The sequence below is a fragment of the Rhinopithecus roxellana genome, chromosome 2 (assembly GCF_007565055.1).
Source record: "Rhinopithecus roxellana isolate Shanxi Qingling chromosome 2, ASM756505v1, whole genome shotgun sequence".
Taxonomy (NCBI): Eukaryota; Metazoa; Chordata; class Mammalia; order Primates; family Cercopithecidae; genus Rhinopithecus; species Rhinopithecus roxellana.
This window is the reverse complement of record NC_044550.1, coordinates 145,974,749-145,995,931: the sequence shown is the minus strand read 5'-3', so window position 1 is coordinate 145,995,931 and position 21,183 is coordinate 145,974,749. Positions and strand designations below refer to the sequence as shown.

At 37.6% G+C, this 21,183-nt stretch overlaps 1 protein-coding gene across 4 annotated transcripts in view; it reads left to right on the top strand.

Annotated features, from left to right (window-relative positions):
- Positions 1–21,183, top strand: part of ATP8A1 (ATPase phospholipid transporting 8A1) — a 267,599-nt gene that overhangs the window by 102,642 nt on the left and 143,774 nt on the right. For all 4 annotated transcript variants that reach the window (XM_030921962.1, XM_010363768.2, XM_030921978.1 and 1 more), the window contains 5 exons: positions 8,335–8,407; positions 11,694–11,799; positions 13,018–13,100; positions 15,235–15,284; positions 19,994–20,063. In XM_030921962.1, coding sequence (XP_030777822.1) covers positions 8,335–8,407; positions 11,694–11,799; positions 13,018–13,100; positions 15,235–15,284; positions 19,994–20,063 — 382 coding nt within the window. The remainder of the gene's footprint in view (positions 1–8,334; positions 8,408–11,693; positions 11,800–13,017; positions 13,101–15,234; positions 15,285–19,993; positions 20,064–21,183) is intronic.

Genomic DNA, 21,183 nt, shown 5'->3' with positions numbered 1-21,183 from the left:
CCCTTCTCAGCTCCACTAGGTGGTGCCCCAGTAGGGAGTCTGTGTGGGGGCTCTGACCCCACATTTTCTTTCTGCACTGCCCTAGCAGAGGTTCTCCATGAGGGCCCTACCCCATAGCAAACTTTTGCCTGGGCATCCAGGCGTTTTCATACATCTTCTGAAGTCTAGGCAGAGGTTCCCAAACTTCAATTTTTTTTTTTTTTTTTTTTTCCTCCTCCCAGACAGAGTTCTACTCTGTTGTCCAGGCTGGAGTACAGTAGTGCAATCTTGGCTTACTGCAAACTTTTCCTTCTTGGGTCAAGTGATTCTCCTGCCTTGGCCTCCCGAGTAGCTGGGATTACAGACATGTGCCACCATGTCCACCTAATTTTAAGTATTTTTAGTAGAGGCAGGGTTTCCCCAGTTGGCCAGGCTGGTCTCGAAATCCTGATCCCCGGTGATCAACCTGCCTCAGCTTCCCGAAGTGCTAGGATTACAGATGTGAGCCACCACGCCGGCCCAAACTTCAGTTCTTGACTTCTGTGTACTCACAGGCTCAACACTGCGTGGAAGCTGCCAAGACTTGGAGCTTTCATCCTCTGAAGCAACAGCCCAAGCTGTACCTTGGTCCCTTTTAGTTATGGCTGGAGTGGCTGTGACACAGGGCACCAAGTCCTAGACTGCACACAGCATGGGGACCCTGGCCCTGGCCCATGAAACCATTTTCTCCTAGGCCCCTGGGCCTGTGGTGGGAGGGGCTGCTGTGAAGACTTCTGACATGCCCCGGAGACATTTTTCCCATTATCTTAGCGATTAGTATTTGGCTCCTCCTTGCTTATGCAAATTTCTGCAGTCAGCTTCAAATTCTCCTCAGAAAATAGGTTTTTCTTTTATATCACATTGTCAGACTGCAAATTTTCTGAACTTTTATTCTCTGCTTCCCTTATAAAACTAAATGCCTCTAACAGCACCCAAGTCATCTCTCAAATGCTTTGCTGCTTAGAATTTTCTTCCACCAGATACCCTAAATCATCTCTCTCAAGTTCACAGTTCCACAAATCTCTAGGGCAGGGGCAAAATGCTGCCAGTCTCTTTGTTAAACATAACAAGAATCACCTTTGCTCCAGTTCCCAACCTGTTCCTCATCTCCATCTGAGACCACCTCAGCCTGGACCTTATTGTTCATATCGCTATCGGGCTTTGGTCAAAGCCCTTCAACAAGTCTCTAGGAAGTTCCAAACTTTCCCACATTTTCCTGTCTTCTTCTGAGCCCTCCAAACTGTTTCAACCTCTGCCTATTATGCAGTTCCAAAGTTGCTTCCACATTTTCAGGTATCTTTTCAGCAATGCCCCACTCTACTGGTACCAATTTAATGTATTAGTCTGTTTTCACACTGCTGATAAAGACGTACCTGATACTGGGCAATTTACAGAAGAAAGAGGTTTATTGGACTTACAATTCCACATGGCTGGGGAAGCCTCACAATCATGGCAGAAAGCAAGGAAGAGCAAGTCATGTCTTACGTGGATGCCAGCAGGCAAAGAGAGCTTGTGCAGGAAATCTCCCGTTGTAATAACCATCAGATCTCTTGAGACTTATTCACTATCATGCTAACAGCACAGGAAAGACCTGCCCCCATGATTCAATTACCTCTCATCAGGTCCCTCCCACAGCATGTGGGAATTCAAGATGAGATTTGGGTGGAAACACAACCAAACCATATTGCATAGAAAACCAAGCCTCATTACTTTGGTCAAAACCAGTATCTAACAAAAATATTATTATTGAATTCAATCACTCGCTCATATTTTTGGACTTTACTTTGAATAACAAATTTATTTATAAAAATTAAATCTCCCTACAATGAATTTTGATTTGCAGCCAACTGTGCCATTGAAAAGCAGGAGGTACAGAACTTCCCCCCAAAACAATGCTTTATTGGCCGGGTCCCAAGGCCAGAGGTCCCAGAGACAGCAGCAGCAGCAGCAGCAGTGGGTCCTCCAGGAGAACCTCCAAGGTGACACAGGGTGCCCACTGCAGACAGGTTATACTCCATGGTGCCTCTTCCCTGACAACCACCTCCACTTCACACCAGCCACAGCAAGGAGCTTTGACACCAGCATGGATCTCTGCCTGCCGCTGATGGCCATGGCTGTCGAATAGGTGGTGTTCCATCAGTTCTTTATACCAAGTCCTTTATGAAGCATTCCACAGAACATGTGTCAATGGCGTGTGTTCACCTGGCCTTCAATATAGAAGAGACTCCAAGACAAATAGGAGATATCATCAGCATGTTTCATCACCTCTGACCTCTGAGAGAGGAAAAAAGAAATCTGAGCCTCTACTATTGTATCAAAATTATGTTAACTTAAAGAATCAGATTATAAAAGCAGAAAGATGAGGGCCCCGAGAGCCAGACTTTTGTCATGATACCTACCATTAGATCATCATTATAATACCTTCAGGTGTTAGAGTGTTAGTGCAACTAACACCTGGCCCATACCTCATGGAATTGCACAGGAGGGCCCAGGAAAGCCTCATGAATGTCTTACCAAACAGAGAGAGAGATGGAGGTGGTGCAGGAGCTAGGAGCAGTTTTTAGGTCCCTATTTAGATCCACTCCTTCCAAGAGGAGGAAGAGCCACAGAGCTCAGGTCCCTGCAGGTCCAAGTTGAAGATCCAGGGACTTCCTGTTGAGAGAGCTGGTGGTGCTCCCTGCAAAGGCTCCCTGTGTCCAAGGACTACAAGCCCCCTGCAAAAGTCTCGCAAGTCTTAGAGACAGACCTCATCCAATTCATGAAGCCACTCATTGGAGTGGGCAGGTAATTCTGAAAATACAAGAAGAAAAGTTGTAACTATAGAGATCAGTGTCAAGGTGGTTGAGGTTGTGAGTGGGCCATCACTGTGAGTGGGACTACTTGGGGAACAGCAAACATCAAAGGGTAAGCCAGGGGCCCCAGAGTCACTGGCTGACTTCAGGCCTTTGCCCAGAGGGATGTCTGGAGGGCTGCCTACCCTTTGAGCCATTGGCATGTACACCTCAGTGTGAGTGGCCCCGCATTGCAGCTCTTTCTGGAAGTGATTATTGACCCTGGACCTTGTGATGAATTTTGAAATGGAATTGAGGAGACCGTAAGTACTCTTCAGGCTGGCCCAGGGCCCAGTGCACACCTGTCCCAATGCGGACAGGTGTCCTGTCCTGAGCAGCAGCCCTGCACGCGCTGGATAAAAAGCAAGTGCACTTGTCCCCATTGATGTGGCTTGGTGCTAACAAGCTGTCTCTTCACTCCCAAATCAATACTCAGTTACATTAGACCAATGAAATGGCTATATTAGCTTGAATTTACATACATATTTTGCAGTGCCTCACACTATGAGAAAATGATCTTAATAGCCCCATTATCTATCCGTGTTGTAAATAAACATGTTTAAAATAAGTTAAAGCTACATATGAAAACTCAGAACTTGAATTTTCTACTTAAAACTTGTTAAATGTGAAAAAATATTAGGTTGGTGCAAAAGTAATTGCGGTTTTTGCATTTTTTTTTTATGGCAAAAATCTCAAATTACTTTTGCACCAATCTAATATTTAGATCTGTGTTGAAAATCATATACTTTTCTCTGTGCACCCCTAATTGCAGGCTCCCAGCTCCTAAATAAAGAAGTTCCCTGTATGTACATGTTATGTAGTTAAACAATTCTGTCTACTCAGGACATTTGGAATGTTAAAGAACGTGTAGTTTGTCATTCTGTTTGCGTAAGTGTTCAAATGTGTACACAACCGTGAGTTCCCATTCTAGTGGTATGTCTGAGCTGCCCTCCCTGTTCCTTACTCATTAAAGTGATGAATTTTGTAAAAGCAAAACAAAAACCCAAACAACAAAACAGTGTTATTTTAAAGTTATACTGCTTTTTTCGTGTGTGCATGAGTGTAATATGTATATGTGTATAATGTACATTTATGGTAAGGTGTTTATATATTTCACATGACTAATGGGTTTTGTACTTGTTTTAAATTTGATTTTTTTTTAAGTTCACAAGGCATTAACATGTTACAAATTCAAAGGGTGTAAAAGAAAAGGTTTTGATCCCCTCCCTGTGATGGAGCCCTCCGTTTCCCCTACCAAAGACAGCCTGTGCAACCAATTTCAAGTGTATCCTTACAGATCTCGCCTATGAATATTCATGCATTTATTTTTTCTCTTATTTTTACAGAAAGTAAAGCATACTGTACACACTGCTTTGTACCAGCTTTTCATTTGACAGTGTATCTTTGAGATTTTTTCATATTCCATAAAAAGCTTCCTTTGTTTGTAAATGCACCACAGTATTTTTAAGCAGCACTACTGATGAACCTTTGGATTTCCTAACTCTTTGCTATTAAAAATGTACTGTAGGGGTTGGGCCCAGTAGCTCATACCTGTAATCACAGCACTTGGGAGGCCGAGGTGGGTAAATCACCTGAGGTCAGGAGTTCGAGACAAGCATGGCCAACATGGTAAAACCTTGTCTCTACTAAAAATACAAAAATTAGCCAAGCGTGGTGACACATGCCTGTAATCCCAGCTACTTGGGAGGCTGAGGCAGGAGAATCGCTTGAATCCAGGAGGTAGAGGTTGCAGTGAGCTGAGATTATGTCACTGCACTCCAAGTGAGCCAAGATTGTGCCATTGCACTCCAGCCTGGACAACAGAGTGAGACCCTGTCTCAAAAATAAAATCAAAACAAAAGTACTGCAAAGTATAAATTTGTACATACAGTATTTTGTACCAGTTAAACAATATAAATTCCTAGAAGTGGAATTACTGGATCAAAGTATTTTAAATTTTAAATTTTGCCCAATTGCTTTTCTTTTAGAATTTGTACCAGTTTATGTTCTCACCAATGATATTTACTTTACTATTTTTCCCACAATTGCAACAGCACAAAGTTGTCAAGTTTTATTTTTGCCACAATGATACATTTAAATTTCACTTCTCTCATTATGAGGTAAAGTTGAATGTATCTATAAAGCCATTTACATTTCCTTCCTTGTGAACTGTGTGTTTATATCCTTTGCTCGTTGTTGTACTGCCTTGCTGATCTTTTTGTAAATTGATCTCTGGGAATTCTTTTTATTCCCTAGAAATTAACCTTTATAAGTTGGAAATATTTTTTCCCAGTTTGTCATTTAGATTTTGACTTTTCTTGCAGAAGTTGGTTTTGTTTTAAGAGATGGTCTCCCTTTGTCACCCAGGCAGGAGTGCGGTGGTACCATCATAGCTCACTGCAGCTTCAAATCCAGAGCTCAAGGGATCCTCCCCATTCTGCCTCCCAAGTAGCTGGGATTGCAGGTGCACACCACCAGACTTGGCTAATTTTTTAATTTTTTGCAGAGGCGGATCTTGCTCTGTTGCCCAGACTGGTTTCAAACTCCTGGCCTCAAGCAGTCTTCCTGCCTCAGCCTCCAAAAGTGCTGAGATTACAGGTGTCAGCTACTGCACCCGGCCTGTTGCCATAGTTTTTGCTGTGCAGAAATATTTAGATTTATGTAGTCAGATTTGTGTATTATGTTTTCTGAATTAAGCTTTTTCCATTCATAAGTTTTTTAAAAAATATATTTCACATATCTTTAGTACATTTATGAACTCATTGATCCATCTGGAGTTTATTTTGGTTTACAAGGTGAAAAGTGTGGATTCAGCTCTTTTCTTCCTTTTCTCTGGTGGCTCTCCTGTTGACATGAATTTTGAATTAAAAAAAAGTCTTTAGTACATACTGTCATATGCAAGAACAGCTAATACTGATTAAGCCATATATTCTTTGAATCTTTTTTTATTGCTATAGAGATTCCTCATTTTTGTATGATCAGAAAATGAGTAGTTACAATGTATCATAACTTTTAAGTCAGCCCAAAGAAGCTGCAAATTATATAACATTGTGGGTTCCCTGCTGTGTTCTCCTTACCTTAACTGTGATACTCCCTGCCTTATTGCTTCTTGCAAAATACCGTGATGTCATTGTCTCCTTGGAAGCAAAGTGCCACTTGAAAATTGCTAGGCAAAAATGTAACCAAATGTTGATGTTGGCTTGCATTTTTATTTGTGAAAGTTTATGAATCGTATAGATTGTCAACTAACAGTCCTATTATTTTTACTTTTAATGTGATGGTTCTTATTTTTAACTGATATAAGCTTGCAAATTTTTTCTGTTCATTTTTACTAAAAGTAAATATTTTGTACAATTTTGGAGAGGAGTGATGGAAGCTCCATGCCCGAGTCATCCAACCCAGGCTGTCTGATTAGAGGATGAGTTGTTTATGCTTTTTGTTTCTAGTTTTTTTGTTTTTGTTTTTGAGACGTAGTCTTGCTGTATCACCCAGGCTGGAATGGAGTGCAGTGGTGCAGTTTCGGCTCACCAAAACCTCCACCTCCCAGGTTCAAGCAATTCTCATACCTCAGCCTCCCGAGTAGCTGGGACCACACCCGACTAATTTTTATATTTTTAGTAGAGATGAGGTTTCCTCATGTTAGCCAGGCTGGTCTCGAACTCCTGACCTCAGGTGATCTGTCCACCTCAGCCTCCCAAAGTGCTGGGATTATAGGCATGAGCTACTGCGCCCAGCCTGTTTTGGGTTTTTTTAATTATCTTGGGAAGGAAGTCACTTTCTAAATGAAGAGTTCTTTTTTAGCATTATTCTTGACAGAACCTTCATTAGTGAATGGAAAATGGGGTATGTCCATGTAAGTTTTTCAATTGCATATCTAGAGCTACTCATTTATAAATATGTTTGAAAATTAAGTCAATTATAGTAACTGATTTATAACATGAAAGAATTGGTGAGATTAATAAGGTGTATCTTCAGATTTAAACAGCTTTTAGTCTGGAATTCTTTGGAAAGAAAATAGACTTCTTGCGAGATGTTACTGTGCGTATTCCTTGACATTTCAGTTTAACAAGTAGAAAAGTGCAGCTGCACACCATTTATGAATATATTTTAATAGGAAAATTTCATAAAGCCTCAAGTAATGAACTCTTTTTTAATAAATGGTAAATTTGGAGGAGAGATATATGCTATCTTTTTGTCTACACATTGATAAGTCATTTAAAAGTTCTCAGTTTTTTTCTTCCATCTTTAAACCTAGAGAAATAATAATAATGATAGTGATGATGAGGTGTTCACTTTGGCCCCCAAGGATATTTTGATCATTCTAAACTACTACCTGCTAATAAAGATGTATTTTTCTTATGATTTGGAGACTTAATAGACCAAATTACTACATGTAAATATGTGTTCCATTATAAACATTCTAACTTCCTCCTTCAGTTTACTGGAGAAATGTGTTTGATTGAAGACACTATATATGTTCTATTCTTTCAAATTCTATTTTCTTCAATGAGTTTTCCTTCCTGTCCAGCTGCTGTCTTTACAATATGACAGTCTTGATATCTGACATGTTGACATTGATAATACTCTTTGTAACCTGTAAATGTTGTGATTAAAAGCTTTCTGGATTATAATTGTTTAGTATTGGCCACATTTTTTTCCCTTACTGAAATCTGAAATTTTCTTCTGTGCACTAAAGCTCAAATGTATATATTTTTACTAAACTTTGCAAACTGTACCCTTTTGACATTCCCACTTGTGTTCCTTGTTTTTCCTTTGAATCTCAGTATTTGTGTATTAAATTGTATGGCCATGAGATTAATGATAGTTAGTTTGCAGAGATAATTGACTCCATTTGTATCATAGGAAGTACATAATACATTTGCTCATATGAAGATAGCCACAACACAAAAATTCCATACTTTCATTATTTGTTCTTACATTTGCAGAACAAATGTAATATGTTCATAAATATTTGCTCAGATATGAATGATAAATGTTGATATACTCTGTAAATGGTTTATTCATGTTCTTATTTCATATGATTTTCATCAGTACATATAAAAGATTTTAAAGATTTCTCATGACTAAAATAGAAGACTATTTTGTATAATAGCTTTCGTTAATTCTTAGAATCCTAAAAATTGAAAATATTATGGAAATGGAAGAAATTCAATTCCAGGTGTTTTAATAGTTTTATTTTTTATATTTTTTAAAATTTCATGTGGCTGCAATATAATTTAACTCCAGAAAAAATGAACTATAAAATACTATTTTTCATTACATTGCAAACATCTTTCACATTTTAGAATGCTTGAATGTATTTTATGATGCAGTCATGAAATCTGTGATGTTATTTAGAAATGCAGGCCAAATTAATTTATTAAGGGTTTGGAGACATAACACTTTACTTATAAAGTACGTTAACAAATAGATCAGTGGGCTTGTATAAATGAACTGGGTTTACTCTATTTTTTACCCCCTTCAGGCAGAACTCACAGTTTGGAGACGAAAAAACATTTAGTGATTCATCATTGCTGGAAAATCTCCAAAATAATCATGTAAGTTACATAAAACCATTATCTTTTTGTTAATGAATAAAACTAATGAATGTTTCTCTGAATTATCTTCTATGTTTATATATTTCTCTTTTTTTTACTTTCATGATTATTTATTTATTTATTTATTTATTTATTTAGAAACAGAGTCTCACTCTTGCCAAGGCTGGAGTGCAGTGGCATGATCTTGGCTCACTGCAACCTCTGCCTCCCAGAATCAAGCCATTTTCCTGTATCAGCCTCCCAAGTAGCTGGGATTACAGGCACCCGCCACCATGCCTGGCTAATTTTTGTATTTTAGTAGAGACAGGGTTTTGCCATGTTGGCCAGGCTGGTCTTAAACTCCTGACCTCAGGTGTTCCACCCACCTCAGCCTCCCAAAATGCTGGGATTATAGGCATGAGCCACCATGCCTGGCCTCATGATCATTTTTAATAATTATCAAAATCTATGCCAATTCCTTTTTACTTGGCCAACATTAATTCATGGTTGTTATTAATTTGGTTTTAATATTATCATTCATCAATATTCTGTCTTTTCAAATTGTTTCATTTTAAATGATTATAGAACCCTCTGTGATACAATTCAATATTAACAATTTTAGAATATCTATAGAAGTAAGTTATCTGCTTAGTACCATAGGCCGGTGCTAAATCTACAGTAGAAACTCCAGCTTCTGCCACCCAATGTGAAAATCCTGCTTATGAAGTTACTGACTGTATTAGGGTTCTCTAGGGGCCAGAACTAATATGATATATATAATATAGGATATATATATAACTAATAGGATATATATATATATATATGAGTTTATTAAGTCATATTAATGTACACAATCACAAGGTCCCAAAATAGGCCATCTGCACACTGAGGAGCAAGGAAGCCAGTCCAAGTCCCAAAGCTGAAGAACTTGAGTTTGATGTTTGAGGGCAGGAAGCATCCAGCACGGGAGAGATGTAGTCTGGGAGGCTAAGCCAGTCTAGCCTTTTCACAGTTTTCTGCCTACTTTATATTCTGGCCATGCTGGCAGCTGATTAGATGGTCTGCCTTCCCCATCCCACTTACTCAAATGTTAATCTCCTTTGGCAACACGCTCACAGACACCCCCCCCAGATCAATACTTTGCATCCTTCAATCCAATCAAGTTGACACTCAGTATTAACCATCACATTGACACTCAGGTTTCATAAGATCAAGTTAGAGAGTCTTCTGGAGTTAAACCCCAGAGCTTTTTCTCATAACCACTTCAAGCCCAGTATGTCAAAACTTGAACTCATAATTGTTACCCCAAAACATGCATCTTCTCTAGCACAGGTGGGCTTGACACTTTTGCCCGAGTGGGGCCCTATCAGTATGTTGATATGGGTATTTTTGTATCTCTGTTTTCTACGCGAGCCTTTGACAAAATATTAACTTCAAGATCTACAAAACCTAGACCTAGACCACCTATTCCCTCTTGAAATCTCAGCTTTCAGTAAATTGTACCATCACCTATCTTGTGACTCTTCCTAGGAATTAGAGGATTGTCTTTGATGCCTTCTTTTCTCTCCATGTCTGGACCTCTGAGTCACCAAGCAGTTGTCAGTACTGATTGCTAGAATGTATCTTGGGTGTCAGCTGCAGCTAATCCTCATTTTCACCCCCCAGTCCAGACTGCCAGTACCCACTCTGTGGATTACCGTGGTAGCCTCCTGGCCACTGTCCTGGGTTCCATTTTTACTCCTCTCCAGTTATTGTTGCATGTGACAGCTAAAAAATGCAAATGGAAATCAAGTCCCCTCACTGTCCTGTTTAAGCCTATTCTCTGCCTTTTCTCTTCACTCATAAAGTAACATGTTCTGGCCCCTTCCTAAGCTGTCACCCTCATTTTGAGCTCCTTTTCTTTCTCTTCATCACACTGATTGCCTTTTATTTTCTAAAACGCATCATTTTTTCCTTCTTTATGACCTTTCCTGCTTGATGGAAAGCACTTTGGTCAATTCTTCATGAGGCTAAAACTTCATCAGCTCAAATATTACATTATCTTGAGAATAACCACAGACTCTCTCAAGTCACATTACATGATATTTGCATATTTCCTTATTTACAGTGCTTGTCACACTATAAGTAAACAATACGTGTATATTTATTTGTGTTTGGTTTTCCCCACAACACCAAGCTTCACATGGCAGGGACCATGTCTGTTTAGTCCACTGTTCTAGCCTGAACACAGTTTTTTCAAATAATGTTCTGATATATCTTCCTAGTCACTTCACATTATTATTATTTTTTTGTTCAAGAGCATAGAGAAATGTTTTTCCTTTATTAAATTGAATGACATTTCTCTTTATTGAGAGCCAGACAGGAATATATTTAATTTAAAATATCTGGCTTCTCTCCTATGAACCCTAAGCTCTGTGCAGAACGGATACACCCTTCTGTCTTCTCAGGCTGTAAGAGTCCACTAGACATAGGAGTTGCTCATAATTTTTCATTCATTAAAATATGAATAAAGTTACCATTTTTGGAGAGGAAAGACAAAGCATTATAGAAAAATCCTCAGTCATTATCACCCCAATGCGAAGTATCACGCCAGTGCAGTAAGATTGTATGCCTAAAATTTAAATCTGATCAGGAATTACAGATAGGTAAATGAACATTTTCAAATTTTTTTCCTGTCCTCCAAGGACAAGATTCAGCTTCATCTGCCTTTCTCACTATACTGTTTCTCTTTGACAACACCAAGTTGTCTTGTATAAATGTTTAGAAAATGAATGAAAGAGTAGAAAAATAATTTGAATTAGAAAGCACATTTTCTTTATAATTGATGTTGGCTTCTTAGTTGGCTGTAATCCCACACCCCCATGTGTAACAGCTATGTTTTTATGGGTTTTTGTTTGTTTCGTTGGGTTTGTTTTGTTTTGTTTTGAGACAGAGTCTCACTCTGTTTCCCAGGCTAGAGTACAATGGTGCAATCTCAGCTCACTGCAACCTCTGCCTCCTGGATTCAAGCAATTCTCCTGACTCAGCTTCCCGAGTAGCTGGCATTACAGGTGCCTGCCACCATGCCTGGCTAATTTTTGTATTTTCAGTAGAGTAGGGGTTTCACCAGGCTGGTCTCAAACTCCTGACCTCAGGCGATCCACCCGCCTCAGCCTCCCAGAGTGCTGGGATTACAGCACTGGGATTACAGGTGTGAGCTACCACATCCGGCCAACAGCTATGTTCTTAATAGACATGAAGTAATATTACTATCAGTGTCAAAATGTTCACATGAGAAGGGCTTAAATTATGTGTTTATTTTTCACAGCCGACTGCACCTATAATATGTGAATTTCTTACAATGATGGCAGTCTGTCACACAGCAGTGCCAGAGCGAGAAGGTGATAAGATTATTTATCAAGCAGCATCTCCAGGTACAAATGAAGAAATTGTAAAGTATTTTTTTGTGGAAAATTGTTCTGAATGTAAAAGTCAGTTTAATTTTAAAAAGCCAAATTGAGTGTTTTTTTAGATAAAAATTTTTATTTACCAATTAGAAAAACCTTGGCTTTCAAGGTTAAATATATATGTGATATTTTAAAATGTGTAACTTTGTATATGTAATTTTTGGTATATGACATAAGTTACATGAAAATTTGAATAACATAATTCTCATAAGTGAAAAATGTACTTTTTTACCTACGCATAATAATTTTTCCCTTTATAAATACCTAAGAACTCTTAGTCAAGCTGGTTTTGCACGGGTACAAATAGGAAAAGGAAAATGTGTTTGCCTAAATATAATAAGCATATATAACTTTAGAACACCAATTTTGATTTCCTCTTTTGTTAATGATAATAATGAAGTTTGTGTATTTATTTGGGTGAGGAAAGTTTTACACATTTGAAGGGATTCCATAAAATATTATTAGTGCAGTTATCAATATTAAGTACTTAGGCTTAATTTTGGATCTATTTTCAATGTAAAATTGGGCAGATAGTCAGTTTGATGAGAACTTTGTTAGAAGTGTTTTAAACTGTATTCTAAACCAGCATCTGTGACTTACAGGATATACTAAATTCCTTAAAAGCGTAAGAATTGTTATATCTCATTATTAGGATAGAAACTGTGTGATGTTTTCTTATGCCATACCCTACTCTAGCAATAAAAAGGTTTTATTTAACATGATGAAATTCATAGACATTAAAATCATTATTAGTTCATTTAAAGCTGTTTAAATTGAATCCTCAATGAGCAATATTAGTTTCTCTAGACTCAACAATTTAGGAGGAAAAGGATAAAAGTTCAGGAGGCAGTTTTCTCTGATTCCTTTTGAGAAAGTTTTCTGGCAAATATACTGGATAAAGAGGTACATTTAAATTAAGCTTCTTAGGAATTTATGACTAACAGTGAGACTTGACATTTTGGAAATGTAACTCTGAGTTCTATATGTGTCTCCAACACTTAAGATTATTCTCTTCATTTATTTGGAATTGTCATGTAATTTTAAAATAATTAGATTAATAACAGGAGCCAGAATAAAAAGAACTTTAATTAAACAGAAAATTATATTACCTTAATGTACTTCTCTTGTACTAAGAATATTTTTTTTTCAATCATGTATTTGCTTTTACCTCTTTTTCTAAAACAGATGAGGGAGCATTGGTCAGAGCAGCCAAGCAATTGAATTTTGTTTTCACTGGAAGAACACCCGACTCGGTGATTATAGATTCAGTAAGTTAGTTGTTTTTAAGGTTCTTTTTAATGCAAGTAATACATTTGCATAGCTTCAAAGATAAAGTAATACCAAAAAGCTTATAATAAAATAGAAGTTCCCCACTCCAGAAGCAACCACTGGGTGTTCTTTTAGCTATTTCTTTAGGCATTTATACAATCTCGTATTTTCAAAAAAAAAAAAAAAAAAATGGTGATTATTAATACATGTTTTGACTCTTCAATTTTAATGTATCTTCTGATTCTGTTACATGAGGGTGTATCTCTTGAATCATCATCCTTTTTGTTTATCCTTCCTCATATTCCAAAATTATTATGATTTTATTCCAATTAGTTAAATACTGAGGCCCAATTTTTAAAGTGGGCAAAAGACTTGAGCAGACATTTCACAAAAGAAGCTATATGGATGACCAATAAGCATGTGAGAAAACATTGTTAGTCATTAGGGAGATACAATTAAGACCACAATGAGATAGCACTACATACCTACCCAAGTGATTTTCCCACCTCAGCCTCCCAAAGCACTGGAATTATAGGCATGAACCACTGCACCTGACCACTTTTTCTCTTATTTTCTAAAGACTAAAATTTAAAAATGGATAGCACCAAATATTAATGAGTATGTAGAACAAGTGGAGCAATCATATACTGCTAGCAGATGCATAAAGCGGTACAGTCCCTTTGGAAAATCTTAGAGTTGTCTAATTGAGGTAAACTTACACCTGAGCCAGCAATTGTGCTCACAGTTATACAGCGGAAATGGAAGTTTCTGTTTCTAAAGAGACTTGTAACAAAATGCTCATAGCAGCTTTATTCAGAGTAGCCAAAAACTAGAAATCAAACCAAATGCCCATCAATAGAAGAATGGATAAACAAATTGTGATATAGTCTTGATGGAACATCTAAACAATAAAAAGGAATGAGTTATTGATTCATCAACAGCATGGATGAAAAATGAATCAAAACAACCAAAAACATTATGCCGAGCAAAAAAAAAAAAAGCCAGACACAAAGGAGTGCATCCTTTTTAATTTCATTTTTATGCAGCTCAAGATGCAGGAAAAAGTGATTTATGGTGATAGAATGCAGAACAGCGTTTGCCTCAGGGCAGGGAGGAGATTGATTGAAACAGGGCACAATGGAATTTATAGGGTGGTGGGAATGTTTTGTATCTTGATTGGGGTGCTAATTACCAAACTATACAATTTTCATTTGACTCTATCTTAAAGGTCTATGCATTTTATTATATATAAATTATGTCTCATTTAAAAAATTTTTATTTAGTTTCTGTGTAGTATTGCCTTCTCTTTTACCTGTACGGTATTCATAGCTGAACATTGTTGTATTTGATAATTTTTTTTGTTTTTTAAATTTTGTGTTTTCCAACACCAATTTTTTTTTTTAGAGATGGCATCTTGCTCTGTCACCCAGGCTGGAGTACAGTGGTGCAATCATAGCTAACCGTAGCCTTGAACGCCTGGACACAAGTGACCCTCCTGCCTCAGCCTCTAAAATAGCTGGGATTATAGTAGGCATGTGCCACCACACCTGATTTTTTTTTTAAATTTATTTTTTAATAGAGATGGGGTCTTGCTGTATTGCCACAGCTGGTCTTAACTCCTGAGCTCAGTTGATTCTCCCACCTCAGCCTCCCAAAGCACTGGGATTACAGGCACGGCCACTGGACCTGGGCACTTTTTCCATCATTTTCTAAAGATAAATCTCTTACCCGTTTGTTCCATTGCTTCCCTGTTTTATTCTTATTATCTATATTAATTGTTCCCATACTTTCTAGTATACTTTTCTCAATACAATCACACCATATAACCTGTTCATTGGCAGTTCTTTCCTTTCCACATCCCTTTTGAAGCCCTCCGTTCTCTTGTCTGGGCAGGTTATATTCTAAGAACTCTTCAGCGACACTTTGAATTCCTTTTGGTTTTCTCCTGTTTTGGATTTTCTGTTTCCTGTAACTCAGTTAATGTAAAAGTTAGTAAGCTCCCTTCCATATTTCAGTAGGGAAAATGTGTTCATGTTGGCATTTTTTGCAGTAAAACTTTATAACTAGGATTTATTTCCAAGAAGCTTAAGACATTTCCAACTGTATTTAATTATATATTCCTTTACTTCTTAGCTGGGGCAGGAAGAAAGATATGAATTGCTCAATGTCTTGGAGTTTACCAGGTAAAACATCTGCTCAGTTATTTGTATGGATAAGACAAATTTATATCCATTTTTATTTTTTCCCTTTCAAATAACTAGAAAGTGTGCTTTGTTTTTATTTGACTAAATTTGTTTAGACAAAATATTAAATCAAAATCTTTAGTACATTTTTGATTCTCATTATCTGTAGATAAATCACAAACCACTTTCTTCAGAGTATTGCAATGCATGACTACTGGTAGCAGTTTTAAAGTGTTTTTGAAAGTTGGTCTCATGGAGGTAGAGAGTAGAATGATAGATACCAGGTGATGGGAAGGATGTGTGGGTGGGGGGGAAGGGATAAAGAGAGGTTGGTTAATGGATATGAACGTACAGTTATGTTGAAGAAGTAAATTCTGATGTTCGATAATAAAATAGGATAACTATAGTTAACAACAATGTTTTGTGTATTTCAAAATAGCTAGAAGAGAGGACTTAAAATGTTCCCAGACATACAAGTAATAAATACTCAAGATCATGCATATTCCAAACACCCTGATGTGATCATTATAAATTCTGTGCATCTAACAGAATATCACATATACCCCATAAATATGTACAAATACTATGTATCAATTTTCAAATTTAGAAAAAGAAATATTTTTGGAATATAACTGCCTGATTCACAAGCCCAGGGTATATGGCCAGGCGTCTTGTGGCTGCTGATCTGGAAACACAGTTATGTTTAGAGGCATCAGATTTATGTGGGGTAGAGATGAGTCAGGGTCAGGAAGCCAGCATTCTAATTATATGCTCATTATATCTAATTGTCTTCAGGATTTGGGAAACCATATTCGTGTCTCTGTTAAGTATAAGACCAGTTACCATATATTAAGAAAGAATAGAAAGCAAAGTGATTGTCCTACTTATTTTATTTCTTAAGGTCAAATAATAGATCCCTTCGGTTATAATCAGTGATAAATCTATGAGTGTTCAGCCTTTTACTCCCACATGACGATGTAACCTGCTTACCTGCATTCTTGAGGCAGAGAGGCCCTTGCTGCAGGGTCTTTAAAGACTACATCACCATTCACAGGACACTTCACAGAATTAAGGCCATGAGGAAGCAATGCTGTTGTTCAAGGAAATAAGTGTCCATCATTTTTCTTGAACTTTCTTCTGCATAAGGCAAACTTGTACATTGCTTAGGAAAGGCATTTCTCTTTCTATGCAAATTTTGGTTGCTTCTTGATTGGGAGTGACCACATGCCAGTGGTTAATAACAAAAATAATGGGGTCTGTCTGATTTATTATTTAAAGTTTTTTTAACTTATATGCTCTGAAAAGTCCAAAGAAGATGAATACATTGAATAAACCGAATGGAGTATTTTCAAAGTGCACCCCTCATCTCTTTCTTTTCATGTCAAAGTGATTGTTTTTCCCAAGCTTATTTGTATTGTATCTGTAGACTGTCATTAAGTAGTCTGTTAATTGCCATTTAGATACGTTTTTTAAACCACACTTAGCACTATGCTAGGTGATGAGTGCCATGAAGAAAAAAATAAAGCAGGGTTGGGAGTTTCCGTTCTTTCAGGATTCACTGATGAAGGTGGGTTTAAGAATTAACATGAGAAAAGTGAATATGATGCTGTTAAAATAGTCCCTATGAAAGACATTTGTGGTTTAGACTAGGATGATGGTAGTGAACATACAAAGAAGTTAATAGAATTCATGTACTTTGTAGAGGAATATCTGAGGGACTTTGTGAGGGATTGGCAGTGGAAGGCGAAAAGAGGAAGGCGTTAGGTTCTCTGGCATGAACAACTGGGTAGATAGAGGTACCATTTACACAGATGGCAGAAGTGGGAATAGCAATAGATGTGGAGGTTGAAATGTTTAAAGTTTTAGGTTTTAGATGCCTGTGAGACATACAAACGGAGGTGTCAGGTAAGCAGTTGAATATAAGGGCCTGAAACAAGTCTGTGGCTGAAATAGCAATTTGGCAGTCAGTGGTTGGTAAATGGTATTTGAAGTCATAAAACTGAATGGGATCTCCTGAAGAGAAGATATAAAATGAGGGGAAAATGGAAGGCTGATGATTAAGCCATGAGGGTAAGGGTTGATTAGAAAAAGAGGAATCAGCAAAAGAGATGACCTTGTTGTTAAAGATGTAGAGGACAGCGAGAGGGTCATAGCACAGAGCCAGGAGAACAGGGTTCAAGGAGAGAGTGGTCATCTGTGTCGGAGACTGCTGCAAGGTTAGGTAAGAAGTTTGAGAAGTATTTGTTGGATGTAGCTATTCATTGGAATGGTGAGAGAAGAAAAAGGAGAAGACTAGGAATGAAGCGGGTAGATGAGTGAAGACACTGTATGTAGTGATGGTTTAGAGAAGGTGAAATGTGAAAGAGTTGAAAAGGGATGTGGCTTAATGGAGGGGTTGTTGCATTGGGTGAGTTTTGTAGGGGAGAGAACAGAGTGTGCTTAAATGCTTATGAACAGGATCCTTACAAAAGGAGAAGAGGCAGATTCAGGGGAGAAAAGCATAACCTTTGGACCAAGGTTACCGAGAAAGTGAGAGGAGGTTCACAGACATGTGGAAGGAAGGCCTCTGATAGGAGGAAAATGTTTCTTCCATCATTTCAGGAAAAAAGATGGAGGGGATGGTGCACACATGGATATGCACATTTTAATGGCAGAAAGAAAAGGGATTTCTTCCCACCCCCAAAACAGAGACAGAGTGTTACTCTGTTGCCCAGGCTATAGTGCAGTGGTGCAGTATCAACTCACTGCAACCTCCGCCTCCCAGATTCAAGCTATTCTCGTGCCTCAGCCTCTTAAGTAGCTGGGATCACAGGTGCACATCACCACGCCTGGCTAATTTGTATTTCTAGTAGAGATAGGGCTTCACCATGTTGGCCAGGCTGGTCTCGAACTCCTGACCTCAAGTGATCCCCCTGTCTCAGCCTCCCAAAGAGCTGGGATTATAGGTGTGAACCACCATACCCAGCCAAAAAGGGATTTCTTATCTGAAGTTTTCATCAAGGTGATTTTTTTCAAGGTTTTGGGGTGAGGAGGGAGCATGAGAGACTTGGAGAATGGAGACGGTATGCTGTAGCCCTGCACAGGGCGAGAGAGCAAGCTTGTTGGAATGTGATGGGTTACTGGGCAGTAAGGAGCACCCAGTTGGTGTTGTATATCATGTATTTGCTAATCCCTATGGCCGGGTAACTTTCCTTCGGCAACTTCTACTTACTTTGATGTACCACAAAAGAGAGTTCTCATTCACCCAGTATTTGGAGGTTTCACCAGGAAAAGAGAAGAGCAAGAAGTTAAGTTTGGGACCACGTTATCAAAGCTGGAGTAAAAGAGGCATGAATCAGGAAGGGCTAATGTAGAATGTATAAGTGTCATTACAAAGGAAGGCCCAATTAAATGTATTCCTGATGTACAGGGATAGAGATTGGGGTAGTAATACCAGGAGCATTATGGATGAAGAAAGAGGGAACTTAAATATTTCTTTTTTCTTTTTTTTTTTTTTTTTGAGACAGTCTCACTGTGTCACCCAGGCTGGAGTGCAGTGGCACGATCTCGGCTCACTGCAACCTCCACCTCCCAGGTTCAAGTGATTCTCCTGCCTCAGCCTCCTGAGTAGCTGGGATTACAGGCACACGACACCATGCCTGGCTAATTTTTGTATTTTTCATAGAGACAGGGTGTCACCATGTTGGTCAGGCTGGACTCCAACTCCTGACCTCGTGATCCGCCTGCCTCAGCCTCCCAAAGTGCTGGAATTACAGGCGTGAGCCACCATGCCCAGCTGGGAACTTAAATATTTCTGAATACCTCTGAAAGAAACTCCTGACTGTACACTATGATACCATAACTGACTGCTGCTGTATATTGAATTCATCTCAGTTTTTTAGCAGGTAAAACAAATAGATACATTTGAGTAGTCCTTTTCTGCCCTCAGTTCTGAGGGAGGATGCTTATACACTCATGGTCCAAATGAGTCCTATCCTTTGTAATGCTGTCCCAGTTTCTTCCATTCACTGTTATTTGCTCTCTCTTTTTACTAATGCATTGAAAGATGTACATTTGACAGACAGTTCTTTTTAAACGATGTCACCAACACAGTATTAAAATGTTTGTGCTCATTAGCTTAATTTTGCTGCATAAAACAGGTTTTTAACATGACGCCAGTGGTTTGCTAGTCATCATTGAAGAACAATAGTTGTGAATGCTTACGTTGTTTTTTAAAGTACTAGTATTTGCCTTCATGTGTGATGGGGTGTCACTGATTATCATTTCTATTTTTAATAAAAATTGATTTGTATTGATATTTCTATTTTTAATAAAAACTATAACATAATTTATCCTTTAAGAAACCAACTTAAATATTTTTCACATCCGAAAACCTTGAACTAGGACTTTACTCTGGTGGGTATGAGCTCTTGCAGGTTTCTTAGGAACTGTTTTGTCAACTATTCCACTAGAACAGTAGATGGTACCCTGGTGCCTTAAAAAGCATAATGTCTCAAAAAGCATAAAAAATGCCTTCAAAAGCGTAAAGCACCTTTTACAGGTGCCCAACTGTTCACCCAGGGGATAGTTTGTATATGTGGAAGGTTAGGCCTCATGATTTTGTCAGATTTATTTTTGTTACTGTGAATATTAAATATGTGAGGCATGACAAACATATAGATGCATATCCTTGGTACTATGACACATTATGCAAAACCTCTTTCTTTCAGTGCTAGAAAAAGAATGTCAGTGATTGTTCGCACTCCATCTGGGAAGTTACGACTCTACTGCAAAGGAGCTGTAAGTTTTTATTTTTATTTTTTACAGTTTTGATTTATGATGGTTTATAATGTACGTGTTAGGCATTCTATGGAAATGTAACACAGATGTTTAACATAAAGTTGCTGACATACACTTTTGTTGGTGTTTTATAGTAATAGTGTTCAGCCTCTTCTGGTGAAATGTGGAATTCCTTCTGGGTAAATTTGGTGCTTTGAAAAAGTTTGGCCTAGGTTATTTTTATAATTCAATTTTTGATACATAATTTTTGAAGTTTATACTATATAAACTGAAGACAGTTAAATACAGAAAATATTTAAAAATTGTATTAGAATGTGATTCTAGTTTGAATCTAATTTTTTAAAGAACATAGAAATGGGAGAAAATTAGATCACAGTTACTACGATAATTATGTGATTAGTTTGTCTTACATTGTTTTAATTATAACAATTTCTGACTTGACTTTGGTATACTGGCAGCTTATGTTGACAGAAATAGTAATATGTTATTCTAACTGAATTTTTCAAGTTAAATATATTTATACTCATGGTAAAATGAGAAATCTGACCAGGGCCCTTTTTTTTATTGAGATGAGTCAGTGTTTTCCTTCTGAACTGTTCTTTCCAGTTACCTAGTTTATAAACTTCCCAACTTGAAACATTCCTATTTTAAATAGAATGAACAACCTTGCTTTATCGCATAGAAACTTGGAAACTGAACTTAAGCTCAAGCCTATTATTTAAATTCATTTTGAGAATGTTAAATGCCTTGGTTTAAAGACAATGAGCAGTTTTTGAATACCTTGATTTTAAAACATTTTGGTAGAATTATTTCATCATGTCCCATGAATTTAGTTTTAGCATTCCTTTGATTTTGTGTTCTCATCGATTCAAACACCTAACATTTATTCATTGTATGCATTCTACCGTCACAGTTTGAATTGGATTTTGGAGATAGGAAGATAAGACCTAACGTTTGTCAGGAGCTTAGACTAGTTAGAGAAATATTAAATAAAAAGAAGATTAGGATACAATTTTAAAGTGTACTGTAAAGGTGTTCCACATTCCAAGAGTAATATTCGTGATAAGGGAATAAAGAGAGCCTTTAACACATACACACCATGGAATATGATGCAGCCATA